We start from the raw sequence: 23289 nt of genomic DNA on the forward strand, positions 1-23289 counted from the left end.
AAGAAACTGCCATCTTGATTTTGTTATTTAATAGCAAAGCAGTTGTCCAGGGAACTTAACAAAGGGTTTCCTGTGACTATTAAGTCCTATGTCTGCTGTGGGGATCAAAAATCAACTTTCTGTATGTGAACCTACAGTTATTGTGTTATTATGGACTCATATTTATATTTCATATTAATATTGTCCATAAGAATATCTTACACTTGCTGTTATTGTGATTCCTGCTCAGGGCATATTATATACTCTATAAATGTAACACTCAATATACCAAATACCATCTGCCTTGGAACGTTTCCTGAATCATTCTTGAACTTCAAGCTGGTTTGTTCATACTCTCAGTGGTTAGTAAGTTGTTTTCTTTGCGTGACCCTGCCTTTCACAGGATGTGTCTGAGAACAATACTGAGAGCAAATGTTACATGGTGATAAGCAGTAGGACATAGTAATGTCAATAAGAGTGGACATATAACCTGTGAAGTTATACAATTTATATGTTGTAGGATACTATGTGGCAATACATTATACCATAGTACCCATGGTGGAGCTCTCTGCCAACAGTGTTCCCCCATGGATGGAATCGTAAGTTTTGTCGAAAACACAAAACAGTTAAATTGTTGAGAAGGTCACATGAAAAAATGTCCAAATGTCTTAAAGGATAAGGAAAGTTAAACTAAAGAAGTAGGTATAAATGTTGTACATGATGTTCTGTGCTTCTGTACCAGCCCAAGGCAACCACAGCCCTTTAGCAGTAAAGATCTGTGTCTCCAAAGATGCCCCAGTAGCTCCCCATCTTCTTTTCTGCTGATTCACTGCACATGCTCTGTGCTGCTGTCACTTACTGAGCTTAGGGACCCACTCACAATATACAGTACACATAAAATAGAAATGTCACAATATAAGGCTGATTAGTAATTAATACAGATAATTACTACATGGCAGCACAGAAACCAGTGCAATTAGCATCAGAATTTAATAATCAGCAAACCTGTAGCATCAGCTTATATTACAGGGAAGCTCATTTTCTGCTGGATAATTAGTGACGAGCCCTAAGCTTAGCTTCTCAACAGCCAATCAGAGCCCACTGAGCATGTGAGTGTCACAGACACTTTCCAAGATGGTGACCCCCTGTGACAAGTTTGAAGTCCTGGATCATTGCTGCTATTGAGAAGCTGAAACTTTAGCCTTGTGCAATAAATTCACTATATAAAATATGGCATTTTTACTCATATTCATTTTTAGGGTTTAGTTCTCCTTTAAGACTATAACAACTGATAACACAATCTATACAGGTATTGGACCAGTTATCCACAGTGCTCGTGACCTGGGCTTTTCCGGATAATGGATCTTTCTGTAATTTGGATCTTCATACCTTAAGTCTACTGGAAAATCATGTAAACATTAAATAAACCCAATAGGCTGGTTTTGCTTTCTATAAATATTAATTATATCTTAGTTTGGATCAAGTACAAGATACAATTTTATTATTACAGAGAAAAAGCAAATCATTTTTAAAAATGTGGATTATTTTGATAAAATGGAGTCTATGGGAGACGACCTTTCCATTATTCGGAGCTTTCTGGATAGCGGGTTTCCGGATAACGCATCCTATACCTGTATATGATAGGGTGTTTCGTATTATTCAAGAATTCTGTAGCTTCACTTGCTGATGCTGAATTTTTCTTTTGTACCTCTATATTTCTTATTATCGCAAACCTCTCCTGACATTCTCGTGGGGTTTTGCTATGACTCTTGCCAATCATGGCAACATTTTAAATACATTATTCATTTTTTTATTTTTGCAAAATGTATTTATTTTTTTCAAAAAATAAAATCATGGCATGACAAGCAAAGATTTATTCTTAATGGAAAAAATGCAGTCATGAAAAAATGTGACGAATTAAAAATTTATAAAGGACATTTTGCCACAATTTGTGTGAATTGCAACTCACAAAAATAGGCAACACCTTTGTCACATTTTAAATCCAGGGAGAAACACTTTTCCAGCTATTGATTTTTGTGTTTGCCAAAACATTTTCTGTTTTCAGGAATGTAATTGTTATTGGAGACATTTTTCATGCCAAACACAATATTACCATATGTATCCATTGAGAGAATTTTGTACAATTTTTTTTATATATTTAGGCTATATTATATTTAGGATATATAGGGGCAGATTTATTAAGGGTCGAATTTCGAAATTCAACCATCTAATTGGAATACTTTTTTTACATTGAATTTGGCCATTTGCGGTCGAAGTAAAATCGTTCGATCGAACGATGAAATCCTTCGAATCGAACGATTCGAAGGATTTCATCCATAGATCACATGATTTTTCTTCGACTTCAAAAAACTTAGAAAAATGCTCTAGAAGGTCCCCATAGGCCAACATAGCACTTTGACAGGTTTAATTTGGCGAAGTATTGAAATCAAAGGTTTTTTAAAGAGACAGTACTTCGATTATTGAATGGTCGAATATTCAAACTATTTTACTTCGAATCGAATTCGAAAGACGAAGTCGTAGTATCCTATTTGATGGTGGAAGTATACAAAAAAATTACTTAGAATTTTTGTACTTCGAAAATTCCCTCTAATTCACTTCGACCCTTGATAAATCTGCCCCATAATTTTTTATTTTTTTTTTAAACTTACAACCATTTTAAACCAAATGGTTTTCCTGGTTTCAATCCTAATAGAAAAATAATGTTGAAGTATTTATTACCATTTAATGCTCACATTCCTAGTATTTTTTTGGTTATGAAAATATTTTGGTTATATTTCCTGGCAACAATTTTTTATCCAATTGTTTACTGAACGTTTTTCATCTAATTAATTAATTAGTTAATTAATTTTACATATTTAATTTAGGGTTGTTGCCAATAGTTTGGTTTTTCTTCGGCCTGTTCGGTTCTCAACTTTGTGTTCAGTTTTCTTGTGAAACCCAAAGAGCCATTTGGCCAATAAATAAAAAATATCAAAATATTATGATGCTCACTGTGATTTTTGCTGTCAATATGGTTTAGTTACCATCAAGAACAGTTTTTTTATTATGACAAAAGGGAAAAGCAAATCAGGGAAAAATCAGTAATAAGCATTGCTACAGTATAGTTCAGAGCTTTTTGGATAACTGGTTTTTGTAAAATAGATTCCATACGTCTAATTAAAGCATTGGGCTTACTCATCAGGCAGAATATAGATAGAGGTAGGGTTGCCACCTGTGCCGTTTTGAACTGGGCATCCCAGTTTTTCAAAGGACTGTCCGAGTAAAAATTTTCTTTCTAGTTTTAAACATTTAGAAAACTGGACAGAAATCCAGCCAGTTGCATCTAAGTGATTCAATAACCCCAGCATCATGACCCCACCCAACATCATAGTAGGGTTGCCAGAGGATATTTAAAATAAGGACATGGCGATGAGCCAATCACTGATCGCCACATCAACAGTCCCACCCCCAACATCACCACCCCCGACACCGATGTCACTGCCCCAGAAGTCACCGGCCCTGCCCTGCCTCGTCTCCAACGTCATCCACCCCACCCCCTACCCATTCTCCCCCCCAAAAAAGGTGGCAACCTTATCATAGTGTCCAACCCCTGCAACACTGCCCCACCCAGATGCCATCAGCCACTCCCACTTCATTTGGGTTTAGCTTTCAGAAAAGTTGGCAACCCTAATTTAATTCATGAATCATAATAACTGGAATAAATAGCTTTTTTTTATTTCATAAAGGATTTCTTTATCCACAATTTTAAATGAAAAGCCTGGCAGGTTTTAGATGTGAGCTTTTTATATTAAAAATGAAAAAATTCAAAAAATTGCATGAAATAAATACAATTTAGAAAAGTAAATAAATGAATGCGATTGATAAAACACAGAAAACAGATTTGAATAAATCAATAAAATGTAAACATTTTTCAAAAAAAACAAGACCTTTGGTAAATCCTGCTTAGTGTTCTCTCTGACCTTTCTTTGTTTTTTTTCCCATCTATTATATGTGGTATCTTATCCCTTTCTCATATTTAATACTTGTATTTTTAATTATCTGTCTGTTGTTTCTTCCCCGCAATATCCCAGCCCTTACTTACGTCTTTGTGTTTTGCCCTCGATAATCTTAATTTTCTGCTCTCTCGCCGTTGCTCCATTGCTAGGCCTCTCTTCATTCTATTCTTGGCTAAACTTCAGATGAACTCAGTATCCATGAAAACATGTCCTTGCGGAACTGAAATAAAAGTTTTAAACAGAAACTTTTTTTTTGCATAAATAAGAAAATGGTATGTTTGTAGGGGGCCCTCCGGCTGTTAACCCTTTACAGGAACAATAGCGAGTCAGAATAATTTTAAATAAAAATATTTCTGGTTTATTTAAAATCACAAAAATTTCAAACAGTCACACTTACGGTTTTACAGCATTCAAGCAACATTAACATTCTTGCCATTGCTGACCTTAGTTTCCACCACAGTTCCCTTAGGGCTTATCCCAGATCTCAGGTACGGTTAATTCCTCCTCTGCTTGGTTCGATAATCCGGTGCACCCCTTTACTATTCCAACCGGGATCACCAATAGTCCTTCTTCTTGCCCCAGGCATCCTTAACCCTATCCTGTGTCTTCCCTATATTCTGGGTCCCTGACTTGTGGGATGTCCACGGAAAACTAATTTCCACTACACTCCTAGGTGGGGCAAGAAACTACCTGTGCTAACTTCCCTATCTCAGACACTTAGTGCCTGCTAACTACAAACTGCTATGCTAGGTTCTACCTTTCTTTCCTTCCTGCTGTAGATCTTCTTCAGGACAGAGAGTCATCCTCCCATTAAAGACATCAACTCTAGGGTGTGGCCTCCTTTTATACCCTCTAGCACTCTGGGCTCCCTCTGCTGGTGGGGGAATAAATTACACCTTTTTACCCTCTCAACAATTTTAACACATACTCACACACATTATTCAATCAACTTTCAACCACAAATCAATTACAACATTTGGTTCACCCTCTTACATGTTGCAGTGTTCATGTCGCATTTATGACATTGGAACTTATTTTATTGTGCACAGTTAATTTACAACACCTGCTCATGGGTGACCTAAAATTAACGTTTTCAGCCAGAAGTTTTATTCCATACACTGTTCACTGGTACAAATGATATAATTCACTAACATGAGGTCACTAAATTATGGCCTTCAGCTCTACAGGGACCATTGCTTTAGCCATTTTTAAGGAATGTTAATACTTTAAACTAAAACAAATGTGTGGCTAAATGTTGTGAAAAAGTTCATATTGCTACAGGAAATATGCACCCGTTTCCCTGCTGTATATCCCTCCCTTAAGAAAATAGAGACTGTAACTCCCTGGCTGACATCTTCTTATGTGGGCGCAGTTTATCTCTCATATTGGCTCATCATAATAAAAGGAGAATGAGAGATTTAAAGAAAAGCCAGTGTCGGACTGGGGTACTAAGAGACCCTGATCTCAAGGACCTTCGTATACTGACATAACCACTAGGAAAAAAACATAAACTCCACACAGTTCACATTGTTATTGAGCCACCCCCAGCATGGGGGTCCACAGATTTTTTTTCCAGGGGAGCAAGTAAACTATTCCCACTGAAGATGAACCTATCCATGACAATGGAAAAGATAATTAAGTGGTGACATTGAGACAAAATAAAAGTGGAGATAAAAGTGTTTCCCATCAAATACACAAACCTCTATCACCACTTTCGTGAATGTGTCTTTAAAACAGACGACACAGTCGCACGACATTTTAAAGACATTTTTCTGAATTTGTCTTTAGCTATTACTACACCTGTGAGTCAGACATCAAATTGGAATTTTTGGGGAAGGGGGTTTATTATACATTATTAATTTTAGGATAACCTGAGCTTTCTAAATCTGCCTACGTGTTTGTGTGATTCCAATTCTGTAACAAGACATAAGGGGCTTAATACAAGAAATTTTTTGCATAATCTAGGGATTTGTATCAGAAATATGTTTTATTATCTTAGATCAAGTGTCTAATTGCTGCTAAAACTAAAACAAAATTGCCTGGGAGGCTTTACTTTTCCTTTAGATAATATATTCACTCAAATTGCTAATATTGCCTCATTCATTAAGCAAAAACTAGTAAAATAACGCAAGTGTGAGTTGAAAACTTGTTAAATATCAAATTGTATAACATACATTTATTTGGTTTAATCAGTGTTTTACTTGTTTTGTTAATGAGGCTTTTACACCTATAGGGTTAGACAGAAACATGTGCCCTGACTATAAAATGCTGATCCCTTTTATTATGATAATAATTCCTCAATGGGGCACCTACAAGAGGGGTGAAATGATGATTGGCTGAACCAAAGCAGAGCAAATTATATTAGAATTTATCTGACACATGTGGAAGAGTTATAGTAGTTTACTTCAGTTTACCACCACTTTTACTCCAAAATGGTCTCTCTCCACTTTTAGTGAATTGTGTTGTTGGGAATTCATTTACAAACAATTTCTTGAAACTAGCTGGAGAAGTCAGGGTGGGGCAACTGCCCCCTCTTGTCCCCTTCTGCAGACACCCATCACCCCCAGATATTTATATCGGAATCACCAGCAAGTGGCTGTGCAAACTCTTGTCAAGTGAATACTGTAGGGCAGTGCTGTCCAACTTCTGTGGTAACGAGGGCCGGAATGGTGGAGGGCCGATAATGGAAGCCAGTGTTGACCACTCCCTGTTTTTAAACCACACCCAATTTAAACCACACCCATGTTACCACAATACCATGTCCACATTAATTGCGGCAGCACACTTAAAAACCAAATGGTTGGTTCTCACTGCTGAGATATCACTTATAATTCATATTTGAAAGAAGTTGTCATATTAAGACCTAACCTTAAATCCATATGCCTCATCCTCCCCCGTGGATAATACAGCACCCCACCCCAGCACATGATTAAACACCTAACAATTTTTCAAATGCTAATAAACCCCCAGAACAAACCCTATGAGGCTTATATTTCACAGGCAGAGCAGGGCACACACAGGTAGAGTATGGCACACCCAAGAATAGGGCAGGCAGAGTGTGACACACACACAGGGAGCATGGGGCAGGCAGAGTATAGTACACACAAGGAACATAGGGCAGGCAGAGTATGGCACACACAGGGAGCATAGGACAGGCAGAGTATGGCACACACAGGAAGCATAGGGCAAGCAGAGTATAGTACACAAAGGGACCATAGGGCAGGTAGAGTTTGGCACACACAGGGAGCATTGGGCAGGCAGAGTATGGCAAACACAGGCAGCATAGGGCAGGCAGAGTATGGCAAACACAGGGAACATAGGGCAGACAGAGTATGGCACACACAGGGAGCATAGGGCAGGCAGAGTATGGCAAACACAGGGAGCATAGGACAGGCAGAGTATGGCACACAATGCAGGAGTTTATAGCCTGAATTTGAGGTGTAACAATTCATGGGTCAGTTAATAATGTAGTGATAAATTTTAAAGCTTTCACATGGTAAGCAGACACAGCAGGCAGACTTTTTTGGGGGGGCCATGTGGCACGCGGGCCGCCAGTTGGACATCACTGCTGTAGGGAAACGTGGACTGTAGTGTGTTCAGGGGGATTCTTTTCCAACAAATGCTTGTGATGCAACTGGAAGTAAGTGGTCTACTCTCCCATCAAAGTTTTTGTCCAGTGTGCTATGGTTCTATAAAGGCGTTACAAACATTTGTGACCCACTGGCCCTTTTAAATAACTTGTTAAGAGTTGTGTTTCATTAAATATAACCGACGGGGCTGCCACCTGAAGGGCCCCCTCCCAACACCCCACAGGACCCCCTGCCAACAATGCCCTCCCAGGGGCCTGTTGGAAATTTGCTTACCAGAACCTTATTGCTAATTATGACCCTGATGCAAGACCCTTCAGAATAACTGAGTTTGTTAATTAGACAGAAAAGAATAGAGAGTCTCGGGAAGCTTTCACTATAACAAACCAGTTACTGTGTAAGGAGGGCTTCAGGTGTCACACAGATCCGATAACGTTTGTATAATCTTTCTATGATCATTGCCGTTAAAGCTAAACTACTATAACATTTGCTGAGATTTTTAAATGAGTTTACAACAGCTATGAATGCTTTAATAAAAAACAGAAATTGGATTTCATGTTTAATTTGAAAAGGACTTTTATTATACAACTTTTGGGTCTGAGTGACAAGTCTACTTTAAGACTAAGTGGGGCAATAACTTGATACTTTCCATAGAAAATTTTATCCAGTTTAGAAATCCGATAAGGCAGGTGTTGTCTACGTTTAGCGAGACATTGTGGTTTAGCTTCCTGTGCACCATGAAGCCAGTGTTGTGGTTTAGGTTTGCTACGGCAAACAGGTGTGACTTGCTGTTTTGCTGCAGAGTCCTGTCTCGTTTTATTATAAAATTAAAAATGTATACCCTGTTCTATGATAATACTTTATTATACCACTACTTAAAGGGGACACGTCACCACAAGAAATAATTACAAATTCTATTTTATGATGTTAGCCAAGTAAAATAAATGTAACTTACCCTATATAAAATATTTAAATCGTGTTTTTTGTTATCTATAAATGTACAATCACAGCAAGCAGCCAGGCCGCCATTTTGTGGACACTGATATTAAGGAAAGCTTTGCATTATGCCAAAATCTTGTTTATGTGCCAGAATGGGGCGCGTGATGCCTATAACCATGCACTGGCTCCATAGTTAGGTGAGGGAGAATGTGGGGAGTGCAGTGACCTCTAGGATGGACATTTTTAGGAAAACACAAGGTTGAGTTTCCAACAGATCACTGGGACTGGGGTCCATTGTAATATTTCCTGGTGTCCCAGTCAGCCAGTCAGACACTGAGAATAACTATAGGCTGTCCGTGTACTAAGCAATATGGTGCAAATAGTTTTTTTGGAGGGAGGTGTTATAAATTCATATTAAAAGTATAGCTATATAAATGAATGATGATGATGATATCTTTGAAAACCTGTGAAATCTTTGGCACTGGCTGAAGGAGTAGAATCTACATTCTGAAGTAGTTCGATGGTTAAACATACCCTCTGCGAAGGACACAATAACAGAGGACACATCTACAGTACATTGCTTCCAAAGTCCATTACATTTCAAGAGGTGGTGTTACATAAACTGGAGAAACATCAAAGAAAGAAATGTTATTTATCACACTGCAGACTGTAGCTATTTAACATTGCATAATGTGTTTCATAACAAACCCTGTCTGCACATACACTGTATTATCCCTTTCTTTCACTTGATGGACTGCGTCTGGACTGCATCTGTATGGGTCAAATGGGACTCACTCAAATCAATATTTCTAATGAGGTATAACACAGGGGAACCAGGCTCTGCAACTGTTAGAGGGGGAAAGAGGAAGACAGAACTGCTAGAGGTGACCACCAAGACCCAGTTTAATAATAGAGCCTGCACTCCAGTTGGGGTTAACAGAAGCTTTTTTTAAAGTAAACCTTTAAAGTAAGTGAATGTAAAATTGATGAGGGGGCTATTCTAAGCACTTTTGTAATTTACATTCATTATTTATTTTCTTTCTATTCCAAGACATTAAGGGATACATATACTGTTAATATGAATGAATTTTGTTACAACAGCGCCACCTGCTGGTCAGTTTCCCACCAGTCTGACCACCAAGTAGTCAAGGAAGTTGTCAGGAGAAAGAAAGAGGCTGCTCTGATGTTCTTCTGCTTAGGAAAAGAATTAGAAACCTTTCTTACATCTTTCCTAAGCAGAGGAACATCAGAGCAGCCTCTTTCTTTCTCCTGACAACTTCCTTGACTACTTGGTGGTCAGACTGGTGGGAAACTGACCAGCAGGTGGCACTGTTGTAACAAAATTCATTCATATTAACAGCACATGTATCCCTTAATATCTTGGATTAAAAACAAAATAAATAATGAATGTAAATTACAAAAGTGCTTAGAATAACCCCCTAGTCAGTTTTACATTCACTTTTTTTAAAGGTTTACTTATCCTTTTAAAACAAAATTTCCCCTCACCAGTGCTAGGACACTCACACCAGGAGGGAGCTTCTGTTGCCAGCCCATGTTGGTCGGAATATATGTGTGTAACGCGCTTCTGACGTCATGTGTACAATGAGCAAGTTACGGCATTCGATCGTTATGAGACAACATGGCCGCTCAAACTGGGTGTGGGTGGCATTGTGCTGGCGGGGGGCAGTTTAAAAAAAAAACACTGTTACCCCCAACCAGAGTGCAAGCTTAATTAGCACGAACCTTTGATTGAGGATAATATTTTTGGCAACAGGTGACCTTTAATAAGTAATTTCAATATATCTTTGTAGAATAGGGCAAATTACTGTAAGAATGTTTTGGGGCCCTTAATTGAATTTGCTGTGGGGCCCAGTAACATAACAAGAAACATTAATATTTAAAAAAACAGTTTCTATTACACACACACACACACACAGAGCTTTGGCAGAACTACAGTCCCTGCGAAACGGAAGAGTGTTATCTGTGTTCTTTAAGCATGAATACCCCCGAGGATGGAAGTTCATATTGGCGCCATATTTAGACTGGGCATTTGATGTTTGCACAAGATGTTTATAGAAGGGAACTCTTTTATTGGCAGGTTCAGCCTTAACACTAACATTTGTCTTGGAACGCAGGGGTTGGAAATTCCTGATATTAGAAAGGTCCTACAGTCAATTTATACTCAGTCAGCGGTAATATACACTGATGGTTTTCCGAATAAGGGGTAATGATTTCAAAGATCTGAGGGGGGAACCGTAGATTGGACAAATAACTCTGAAATCGGGAAATAAATGTGTACTGTAAATTTGCTTACACCTGACTTTCATTTGTGGGACATGATGAACTTGCAATTCTCCTTTTCAGTGGCTACAACTGTAATGATAAGGATATCAGAAGTCACTGAGGGGGTTGTTCTGTGACCATATAAAGGCACAAGGCTGCAGGCTGAGTTATACAGGGAACTCTGAGTATCACTCATGTATTATAAGGGATAATGTACCCCCTACTGTAAATGATAAGGATATTAGAAGTCACTGAGGGGTTGTTCTGTGACCATATAAAGGCACAAGGCTGCAGGCTGAGTTATACAGGGAACTCTGAGTCTCACTCATGTATTATAAGGGATAATGTACCCCCTACTGTAAATGATAAGGATATTAGAAGTCACTGAGGGGTTGTTCTGTGACCATATAAAGGCACAAGGCTGCAGGCTGAGTTATACAGGGAACTCTGAGTATCACTCATGTATTATAAGGGATAATGTACCCCCTACTGTAAATGATAAGGATATTAGAAGTCACTGAGGGGTTCTGTGACCATATAAAGGCACAAGGCTGCAGGTACATGTGCCCCATATCACTCTTTTTCCTTTAATTGTCTCCCCGGCATGATATACAGATCTTGACACTGGCAGAATGGCCAAAGCACTTCCCCTTCCTCTCCCAGAAAGAGATTTTCCTAAAACAAACTTTATGAGTTTCACATAAACATTAACAGGAAAGCAGCAATATGCAACGACAGAGTGATATGAACCTGGACACATTATTTTCCATTCTCTCCCTCCCATAACAAAGAGAAATGCAGAAGGAGCTTGTTTACCTTCACATGTGATGTCCACAGTCCAGCTCCTTCCACCCTGTACATTACATCTTGTACAATATTCAACAGTGGAGGCCCTGGATGCACATGCCCAGTTGGCTGAACCTCCGAATCCTTTGTGAAAGATTTGCCCGAATACTGAACCGAATCCGAATCCTGGCGGTGGGAAGGGGAAAACATTTTTACTTCCTTGTTTTGTGACAAAAAGTCACGTGATTTCCCTCCCGCCACTAATTTGCATATGCCAATTATGATTCAGATTCAGCTGGGCAGAAGGATTTGGCCGAATCTGAATCCTGCTGAAAAAGGGTGAATCCTGGCCGAATCCCAAAGCAAATCCTGGATTCAGTGCATCCCTATAACTAACACCACATTGTCCCTCCACTGTGGAGCACAAAAAGCTTTTTATAACCAGTCTTGACTATCTCACACTAAAGCTTGAACTATACTTTCACTTAGAAGGACCATATACACTATGTCCCTTTCTCCAACTTACCTTAGCTCAAGATTCTACTTGCTGAGGCCCCTCCCTGACAAAGGCACAACTGCCTTTACATAAAGTTCAAATATGAAGAACTATGGGATCCCCCTCAAGTTTATAGACTAGGGAATACCTGTACCATCCCTGGACTAATGTGAATTAATGGGTTAAGACTTTACATAACATGGGTTACATAGTAGGAAAGGTTAGAGATATATGTTGCGGGAGACATGTTTGTTCAAAACGCATCAGTTAATAGTGCTGCTCCAGCAGAATTCTGATCTGAAATTGTTTTTTTAAAAGAACAAACACATTTTTTTTATTTTGAAATCTAACATGGGGCTAGACATATTGTCAGTTTCTCAGATGCCCTCAGGTCATGTGACTTATGCTCTGATAAACTTCAGTCTCTCTTTACTGCTGTACGGCAATTTGGAGTGATATCACCCCCCTCCCTTCCCTCTCCAGCAGCCCTTTAGCAGCCTATCAAAAGAATAATAGGCAGCTAACTACCTGTCGCCAATGCTGAAGTATTTGCTTGCATTGTTAAAGATGCTACCCTGCCTTTTCCTGCTCGGGTGGTACTGTCATGTCTACCACTAAGTGGAGCTAGGGAGCACGACCTAGGTCATGCTAAATGCAATGGGAAGGGGAGAAACAATAGCTGTCTCAAAGCAGTTCCATCCTGAAGTGATGGCTCCTTCTCAAAGCTCAGAATCAGGCACAATGGCTGCCTCCACACCAATATTACAGCTATAACAAAATACATTTGTTGGCTCAATAATAACATTTTAAATGGTAGAGTGAATTATTTGCTGTGTAAACAGTGTCATTTAGAAATAAAAAGTAAACCATAAACATCATGACAGAATCCCTTTAAATGTTTATATTCTCTACATGACAAGGCCAATTAGTAATTCATTCAGCTTCACAATAAATTACAGCATTGAAAGTCATGATGAATGATAGTTAGAGGACATTATTTTCTATAACTCATATGTATAAACAATGTACCTATGCGTATGTTTCTGTCTTACCTGTTCTAATTCAGATAAGTGACGGTGAGAATATGTTTTTTTTTTTACATTCCAGCGTTCCTTCTGGCTCCAGTCTTACAATTGGAGGACAAGATAATAGATGATGAAAGCACTGAGATCACCTGCACGCTGCCCACCAATGAAACCTTGGATGTGAAGTTAAAAATATTTGCAAGGGAGAATTTCTCAGTCTGTGAAAACGACAAGGGACCCCCTCCAAAAACAACATGTAAATTGGATGCCACACGTAAAATGCATGGAATGGAGGTTACATGTGAAGCTCATTTTGTAGCCAAGAGTAAGACAGAAATCATTTATGTCCATAGTGAGTATTGCATAATGTTATTTCTCTTCTCTGTAACTTCAAATGTATCACATACTACAATAACTCCCATGTTGTCCTTATTGCTGCTCTATTTGATTGCGATTTGTTGTTCCATATAATCACTGTCAATATCACCTCTATATACCCCCCTATAAGTCCTCCATATAACGTCAACATATAATTCCTATATTTCCACATATAATTCTAATTCCTCCATTAAATCCTTCCCTATAACCCCTCCCAATAACTCCTCCTATTGCTCCATATAACCCTCCCTATAACTCCTCCTATTGCTCCATATAACCCTCCCTATAACTCCTCCTATTGCTCCATATAACCCTCCCTATAACTCCTCCTATTGCTCCATATAACCCTCCCTATAACTCCTCCTATTGCTTCATATAACCCTCCCTATAACTCCTCCTATTGCTCTATATAACCCTCCTATAACTCCTCCTATTGCTCCACATAACCCTCCCTATAACTCCTCCTATTGCTCCACATAACCCTCCCTATAACTCCTCCTATTGCTCCATACAACCCTCCCTATAACTCCTCCTATTGCTCCATATAACCCCTCCCTATAACTCCTCCTATTGCTCCATATAACCCTCCCTATAACTCCTCCTATTGCTCCATATAACCCCTCCCTATAACTCCTCCTATTGCTCCATATATAACTCCTCTTATTGCTCCATATAACCCCTCCCTATAACTCCTCCTATTGCTCCATATAACCCTCCCTATAACTCCTTCTATTGCTCCATATAACCCCTCCCTATAACTCCTCCTATTGCTCCATATAACCCCTCCCTATAACTCCTCCTTTTGCTCCATATAACCCTCCCTATAACTCCTCCTATTGCTTCATATAACCCCTCCCTATAACTCCTCCTATTGCTTCATATAACCCTCCCTATAACTCCCTCTCTACATTGCTCTAATTATTCAGTTGTTTTTGTATGTATATATATATATATATATATATATATATATATATATATATATATATATATATATATATATATATATATATATATATATATATATTCACAAAGCTGGAGCACTCATGTATGCAAAAACAGCTGCCTGGGTGCAGTATTCAAAAATTATGTAAACCAATTATTGTACAAAAAACCGCACTCTCAGGTCTTCTCAAGGGTGTAAAAAAAGAAAATATTTATTTCGACGTTTCGGCTTCTATACTGAGAAAGGCTTCAGTATAGAAGCCGAAACGTCGAAATAAATATTTTCTTTTTTTACACCCTTGAGAAGACCTGAGAGTGCGGTTTTTGTACAATAATTGGTTTATATATATATATATATATATATATATATATATATATATATATATATATATGTATCTGTATAAATATAATGCTTAAATATATTATTAATTTGAGTGCACTGTTCTGCTCTACTTTTATTGTGCTTGTATATACATACAAACATTTCATTCCTTATTTCCAGCTGAGCCCGAGTTCACGGACTGCCCAGAAAAAGTTACCTGGGTGGAGGGACGCGAGGAGAGTTTTAAGTGCAAAGCTGAGGGCTACCCACCTCCTGAAGTTAATTGCTATTTCAACAAATCCAAGGTGAAAGAGGGAGAGAAGTTCAAAGTATACAGGAGCATGACCGGCAGGCATGAATGCAAAGCTGTTAATAGTGTTGACATGACATCACAAAAAGTGACAGTGACAGTGGAATGTAAGTATATAGAGCAGGGGTGCCCAAAAGGTAGATTGGGATCAGCTGACCTTTAATTGGTGATCAGTAGATTTCAACACTCGTCTTGTCTAAATCACCCTCCTGTTTCATGATTTCAATTCAGATATTTATTATGTTAAGGTTACATAAGAAATAGGTTGTCGTTAAATAAATCAATATAAATTCTCTCATACATCAATGTAATATGTAAGTAATATTTTCCATGGAACAGAATGTTATCAATGATTTTATGGATACAGATTATAATGGGACAACACCACTAAAAGTAGACCTGGCATTAGTAAAGTATTGGAACTCCTGATGTAGAGCTTCAGGGCACAGTGTGGGACTGGCCCACAGGGATACCAGGAAAACTCCCTGTGGGCCCAGGTGTCAGTGGCCCCTCATGCTTCTAAACATTTGCCCTATTTCATGGCCATTCCCTATTTCTATGAGAACAAAGAGGCTAAACAAAATAAATAATAATGAAAATAGACTAGGAGAACAGAGTTTTAGTGTGGAGGAGAGGAAGAATAATAATACTGAGAGTGGGCCCCTGATCTAAGGTTTTTGTGTGTTGGCCCCTGGTGTCCCAGTCCGACACCGTCTGCGCAGGTGGTTGGAACCTCATTGCTTTACCAATTTCTTGAAACTTTTATGGTAAAGGAAGGCATTTGAAACCTCTCCAATTTGCCTCAGAGGGAGAAAAATTCCTTCCTGACTCCAAAATGGCAATGGGACCAGTCCCTGGATCAACTTGTACTATGAGCTATCTCCCATAACCCTGTATTCCCTCACTTGCTAAACACCATCCGACCCCTTCTTAAAGCTATCATGGGCCCCCGCCGACCCAGGCCTCTCCCCTAAACTGCCGAGCACCAAGAAAAAAGTGTGCGGATACACACCGGCGTTTGTGTCGGTGTCCATGTGGTGTGCAGCAGTGTTCACTTATGCGCGGGGGCCCTGGATGTGTGGAACCCGGTGGGCTCCCCATGCTCCAGTCGGACCCTGTCTTCATAGCTCTCACTGTAACAAACCCCTTCTGAATATTTAGGCAGAGCCTTCTTCTAATCAGAATGGGTGACATAAACTGTCATCTGATATGCTTCTTCTAGCAAATCAGAAATCCTTAACATATGTGTATAATTAAAAATAAAGGCTAAGAGTGCTAGTCTTAATGTTGGCTTTCTGCTCCAATAAACACCAGTAGGGTTGGACTAGACCTGCCACCTGGATTTCTTCCCGGGCTTCTGCCTCAGGGCCTCACGTCCGGCAACCACGACGCCGCTCATGTGCAAGTGCTTGCGCGTCAGCACAGCGACCAAACAGTGCGTGCGCTGACATTCCTGAGCGAGTGTGCACATGTGCGGCATGGGGAGGGAGGCAGTGAGGCAGCAACCTCAGAGTCCGGAGGGGGGCCCTGAGTCAGAAGCCCCCCAGTCCAACCCTGAATACCAGAATTTTTGCATTAAGTCCTGTAAGTGCGATCCTATGTCTACATTGTACCGTATTTTCTGGCTATTGCACCCAGGCACGATATAACTACTATATGAGTAGTGCCAGCATCCATTGTTCTATATCATTAAAATTAGTAATCAAAATAAAGTGCTTAATGGCTTCTGAACTAATTTTTGCCCAGTGAGGCCTAATTTGGGTTCCCTGAGAAAAAGGGATACACTGGAAATTTTCCTTGGCCCATCAGGTCAGTTTTAGAAATTAAAAGAAGCCTTGTAATAGTAGTTACTGCCGCTTATGTTTAGTATTTCTCTTACAAAGTTGTGGTTTATACAGAGGAAAGTAGTCGGGATTTTGGCATATGGACATATGTGACAGCTGGGGTCCTCAGCTAAAGTGGCAGTTTCCTCTGACAGTCCCATCCCATCGCCTTGATGCACTCTGGCTATGGTGGGTGCTTTTGGTTGCAGAAATCATTGTCAATAAACATTAAAACTATAAATGATTTATCTGAACTAACATATCAGGTATTTTTATATTCAAACAATTATCCTTGGAAGCAGAATACAATGAGCGTTGTGCTTTCTTGGCTTTATAAAGAGAAGGATTTTATGTTAAGCACTTATATGACCTGGGTTCTGCTATTCTCAGCTCTATGAAATATTCATAGTTCATTAGTAAATAGTGCGCTGGAGGGGATTCCTTTTAACTGCCTGATACACAGGAGCAACTGCATGATATACAGGAGTATCGTTTGCTCCAGGTCTAGTAACCTATAGAAACCAATCAGATGATTGTACTCAGTAGGGCTCCTTTAGGAACAAAAAGGCAGTGTGCAAAGGGCAAAAACTGGGTGCAATCTGATCTTTCCGCATTGGGGAGCTTTGAGACCCAGTGCTCCTTAGGTATGCGGCTGGGCGGCATGCCGCTCTAGGCCTTTGTCCGGGCCTGAGCCATACACGATAAGATCCACTCCTAAACTTTGAAGAGGTCACCAAACGAGCGGACCTTTTCCCGATATGCCCACCAACAGCAGGACGAAATCAGATCAATCAGAACATTTAGCCCTAGACCAAATCATCAAATTACAACAAAGAGAATGGGTGCCGACAGGTTGTAGAACCGCATTAACTAGCTCCATGGTCGATATCTTGGCTAGATATTGATCATGGAGACCCATCGGGACACCCCCTAAAGGGCAGATAAACTGCTGAATCGGTATAAAGGACCGATATTGGCAGCTTTAATCTGCCCGTGTATGGCCACCTTTATTCATATTCCAGCCTCTCATTCAAATGCATGGTTGCTTGCGGAATTTGGGCCATAGAAATCAGATGGCTGAAATTGCAAACTGGAGAGCTGCTGAATAACTCAAAAATTACAAATAATAAAAAATGAAAACCAACTGCAAATTGTCTCAGAATATCACTCCCTACATCATACTAAAAGGTAATTTAAAGGAGAAAAAAACCTTTATGGGGAGTGCTCTAGTGCCTCTTCAATTATTATTTATTTTTATTTTAATATTTATTTTTCCTTGCACTGCTGGGTCGGGTGGGTTGTACCTACTGGGAGAAGTAGACAAGCAAGTCATAGACCCAGCCTAGAGAGCTCAGGTGCACATGTACCTGGATCTGCAGCCATCCGAACCCAGCAGTAGCCTAGAAGGGACCCGTGTGGGTGCAGAGTAGGGGCTCCCCATGTCATTAATCCGCCACTGCATGGCACACTACCTTCCTCAGTCCCTAAATTGCTGCAGTGCTCCATGCACAGTGTCGGACTGGGAAACCAGGGGCCCACCAAAAAACTTTAGACCAGGGGCCCACCCTCTGTTTTATTTTTCTTCTCCTCACTCAACCTCTATTCTCCTATTCTGTTTTCTTAACATACTATAATCCATCTAATTAGCATCTATTTGTTCCATCTATTTAGCCCCTTTGTTCTCATAGAAATAGGGAATGGCCATGAAATAGTCCAAATGTTTAGAAGCAGGAGGGCCCACTGACACCTGGGCCCACCGGGAGTTTTCCTGGTATTCCGGTGGGCCAGTCCCACACTGTCCATGCAGACAGTCCATGAAGGTATAAACTCCTGCTCCCCTTAGTGTTCATGCACTTTTGCCCAGGGACATGTTAAATTGTAAATGCCCCCCACGCCTAGTAAATATTGCTTCTTGCTTTGTACGATTGTTACAGCTGAGCCCTACACATTCTCCCATGTAACAAAAACTTCATTATTTGCTTAGTACAATGATCATTCAAAGCCAAATGATCTGGAGACTGATTAACCTTTTGCCTCCTTGTGTAATAAAAGGCACTAAGTTGCCCAGGTGCAGTAACCCATAGCAACCACTAAATGCTGCTGCTGATTGCTTGCTAGACGTCCTTAGAACAGTAGCAAACTTTGCACCTTATATTACATTCCCCCATTGGAATCATAAAAGGCATTTTTCCACTACAGAGTTTCAGATGAGGATTTTCCATTTATCAATATATATTATCTATGAATTAGATAGGAATCACTTGATCAAATGGTTATACACTTGGATGTGTGTCTTTTATTCAACTTTAACTGCTATTCAGCTTTATAATCACGGTCTGAGGATTTACAGGACAAAATGAAACCACTTTGGTATTTGAAGGGCCAACTATCCCAAAGGTCTTCTAAAAATACTACTCTTGGCATCTTTACAGTGACAGTTATGAGAATAGAACCCACATTCCTTCCCATCCCAGCCATTGACCTGAGACTCTGCATAGACTGTACAACATATCCCATATTAGGAAGTTGCCATTACTTTATTTACTGGTTAGGTATTCACTAGTATGTGTGGGAGTTCCTACAGTGGGATTAAATGATCACAGTCAACAAAAACTCTCCCTGGGTCAAAACTGATTTCCTGTAAAGATACAATACTTAAAGGAGAACTAAACCCCACCGGCAAAAGCCCCACCCCCTAATCTTGCAGGCATTGCCCCCCCTTCCCCTCTCCCTCCCCACAATGTGCTTTAGTGTTAAAAAACCTATTCTAGCCCTTAAATGCAAAGAAGAGCAGCAGAGTTCCCGCATCTTCGTGTAATCTTCAGCAGATGAGCAAAGTCAGGGATCTGCTTCAACTGCTCATGTGCAAGAACAGAAGACTATTCACAAGATGTCTCTGCTGCACTTCTCTGCATTTAAGGGTCAGCATTTTTTAAAAGTTTTTTTTGACAATCCCACCTGAACTAAACAATTGATATAATGGTGCAGAAGTTATCACTGCTGTCTTGCAGCGCTGGAGTCCTTGACTTGCTTCCTAAAAATGGAGCAGGAATTCCCCTCCTCTGCTGTGATATAGAACATCAAGGGGCACTATTGGTAGAATATCGAGGGTTAATTAACCCTCGATATTCGACTATCGAAGTTAAATCCTTTCGACTTCGAATATCGAAGTCGAAGGATTTACCGCTATTCGTTCGAAGGAATAATCGTTCCATCGAACGATTAAATCCTTCGAATCAAACGATTCAAAGGATTTTAATCCATCGATCGTACAAAATTCCTGCGATCAAAAATTTGCTAGAAAGCCTATGGGGACCTTCCCCATAGGCTAACATTGATGCTCGGTAGGTTTTACTTGGCGAAGTAGGGGGTCAAAGTTTTTTTTAAAGAGAAAGTACTTCGACTATCAAATGGTCGAATGGTCGAACGATTTTAAGTCGTAGTCAAAGGTCGAAGTAGCCAATTCGATGGTCGAAGTAGCTATAAAAACACTTAGAAATTCAAAGTATTTTTCCTTCGAATCCTTCACTCGAGCTAAGTAAATGTGCCCCTCAAATGTCTGGGTCTTGCCAAATATTTTGCCTATTTTTTCCTTTAGACGCTTTGAGACTTTATGGATTTAAAGTGTTGTAAAGGAATGATAATATAATGTAGTGTTGCCCTGCGATGGTGTGTTTGCTTCAGAAACTCTACTATAGTTTATATAAACAAGCTGCTGTGGGGACAGCCATTGAAGCACAGGATACACAGTAGATAACAGATAAGTACTACTATAGTTTATATAAACAAGCTGTTGTGTAGCCATGGGGGCAGCCATTCAAGCACAGGATACACAGTAGATAACAGATAAGTACTACTATAGTTTATATAAACAAGCTGCAGTGTAGCCATGGGGGCAGTCATTCAAGCACAGGATACTAAATAAATTATTATGAAACAGGGTTGAATTATTGTTGTGTGTTATCGCGCAAAGTATGATTTCTGTTCAGCAGTGTGTCTTAGGGCAGGGCATGTCATATGGGCTCAGCTTTCATTGGCAGGTGCTTCCTCCTCTCTTATTATAAATTTTCTTCAATGAAGGAAGTCCCATCGACTGACAAACTACAAAGCAGAGAGCACATGCTGCATGGAGAACTGCCAGATCCATTGTAAGCTTCATAGAATAAAAAAAAGTAAATTAATCATGTAATTACTCACTTGCAAGTGTTTGTATGTCAGTTATAAGGCTTGCATGGTCTTTAAATGTTCTTCTTATTATTATTATTATTATTCCCAGACAAACCTAAAATATTAAAAATGGAAGTTGTGCCCCCTGCTCCAGTGCCTAAAGGAGAAAAAGTCACTCTGACCTGTGCAGCAGAGGGTAACCCTCCTCCAACCTACATATGGGAAACTCCATCTGCAGCAATCCAGACCTCTCCTGACAACCGTACCATCACAATCCAGGGGGTGGAACAGGGGCACTATGGAACATATGACTGCAGAGCTCAGAACAAACATGGCGAGGATGTACAGATAATGGATATCAACCAACCAGGTAATTGCCCATTGTCTCAGGACACAATATGGACTTGACACATAATCTTACAGTAAATAGGATGATGTTATTCAGGACCTTGGGTGTTGATCTTTATACCGGTATGGGATCTGTTGACCAGAATCCTTGGGACCTGAGGTTTTCCAGGTAATGGACCTTTCCATAATTTGATCTTCATACAGTACCTGAAGTCTAGAAAATCAAGTAAACATTAAAAAAAAACAATCGGCTGGTTTTGCTTCCAATTAGGATTAGTTATATCTTAGTTGGAATCAAGTACAAGCTACAGTTTTATTATTAGAGACAAAAAGGAAATCATTAAAAAATTTAAATTACTTGATAAAAGGAGTCTATGGGAGACAGCCTTTCTGTCACTTCTGGATAATGGGTTTTCGGATAACGGATCCCGTACCTGTATCTGAATCAAATATTAAAGGCTGTGGCATGTAGAACATTTGGATCACTTATGGCTACTCTCGCTGTCAAGATACCTTAACCCATGTTTGGGAAACATAGAGCCTATGGCAACTGTCAGATGAGGGTCCCTTAGAGAAGCTACTGGAAAAAGAAAGGTCATCATGACGGGGGACATGCAGAATGATCTAAACTATCAGTTCTAGTGACACGTCAACATATATTAGGCCATAATAATACTGTAGATATGGGCTGCAAACCTGGAGACCTGGGCTCAGCCCTCTAAGGTCCCTCGATCTAACCATGGCTTCTGTAAAAGTCATTATATTACTAGAGTCCAGTCAAAACACAAGCATTATGTTCAATACTTTGCCTTGTACACAGACACAATGGGACAGCACTGGTAACTAATTATTAATTCATACAGTGAAAACATCTAATAAGATTTGTAGGCACCACTTTGTGGAAATAATAAAGGACAAGTAGACATGGCCAGTACTTGCAAAAATATTTTCTATTGAGCCCAAATTATGAATTTTAGCAAAGAGTGTTTATGCGTCTACATGGACCTCAATGGAACATCTCACTAATGTAGGTGTTAAAATTGCTATAATGATACAATTATGTGCGAAAATGACATAAACCTAATGTAATAACTGCCCACCTATTCAGTGTCAGAACCATTGGTTTGCATTGAGTTGTAGGGCTTGTACCAAAGAACCCTACAGTGTATAAGTAACAGCCAGACAAGCAAGGGGTGAGCCTCATGCAGTTACATTTCAATGAGAAATGCACAAACAGTGGAGGATGTTGGTCTTGTGCAGGACTCTGGAGGCTGCGAATGCCCAGTAAAATGGATAAATAAGCTTGGCGTGCTGCAAAGCAAAATGAGGCAGAAAATGTGTACAGGACATGTCACCAATCAAATCCATTCATTAAAAATGCCCATTGCTTTCAAGCAAAGACAATGTGGAGTAGCTAAACATTTATAGGCACAAAGCTAAGACCTTGTTCTTCTGTGAGTCCCTTGGTGCCATTCTCTATAGCAGATGCAATATCCTACATTAAACGCTCTTCTTCTAGAATTCTCATTGGCATTACTGGTACAAATTTCAATGAGAATAATTCTTAACTTGGATAGTGTTGAAGAAGGTGGGTAAGCGGCCAGGACTAAGCTTAATGTCATAATATGATTTTGGGAGGATTGGCCACAAGAGAAACAGACTTTCTCCTGTTTCCTGATTGCCACCATAGAGCAGTGGGAGACTCAAGTGCTTCACCTCTTTCAATCTTCTTGAAAACAATCAGATTAACAAAGGGACGTATGTTTGTCAGGAAACTGAGTTTACAGCTTCAGGAACTTATGGCGCAGGGCTTGTTATTTCCATGGGAACTTTACAAGAGCGGTGCCTGTAAATTAGACGACGTATCTAATTCAGTTATCAGCAGGAA

General features: G+C 39.7%; 1 protein-coding gene across 1 annotated transcript in view; it reads left to right on the forward strand.

Annotated features, from left to right (window-relative positions):
* Window positions 1–23289, forward strand: part of icam5.S (intercellular adhesion molecule 5 S homeolog) — a 38799-nt gene that overhangs the window by 10822 nt on the left and 4688 nt on the right. The window contains exons 2-4 of the mRNA XM_018256283.2: window positions 13194–13463; window positions 14934–15170; window positions 21163–21423. Of these exons, the coding sequence (XP_018111772.1) occupies window positions 13194–13463; window positions 14934–15170; window positions 21163–21423 (768 nt within the window). The remainder of the gene's footprint in view (window positions 1–13193; window positions 13464–14933; window positions 15171–21162; window positions 21424–23289) is intronic.

The sequence above is a fragment of the Xenopus laevis genome, chromosome 3S (assembly GCF_017654675.1).
Source record: "Xenopus laevis strain J_2021 chromosome 3S, Xenopus_laevis_v10.1, whole genome shotgun sequence".
NCBI lineage: Eukaryota > Metazoa > Chordata > Amphibia > Anura > Pipidae > Xenopus > Xenopus laevis.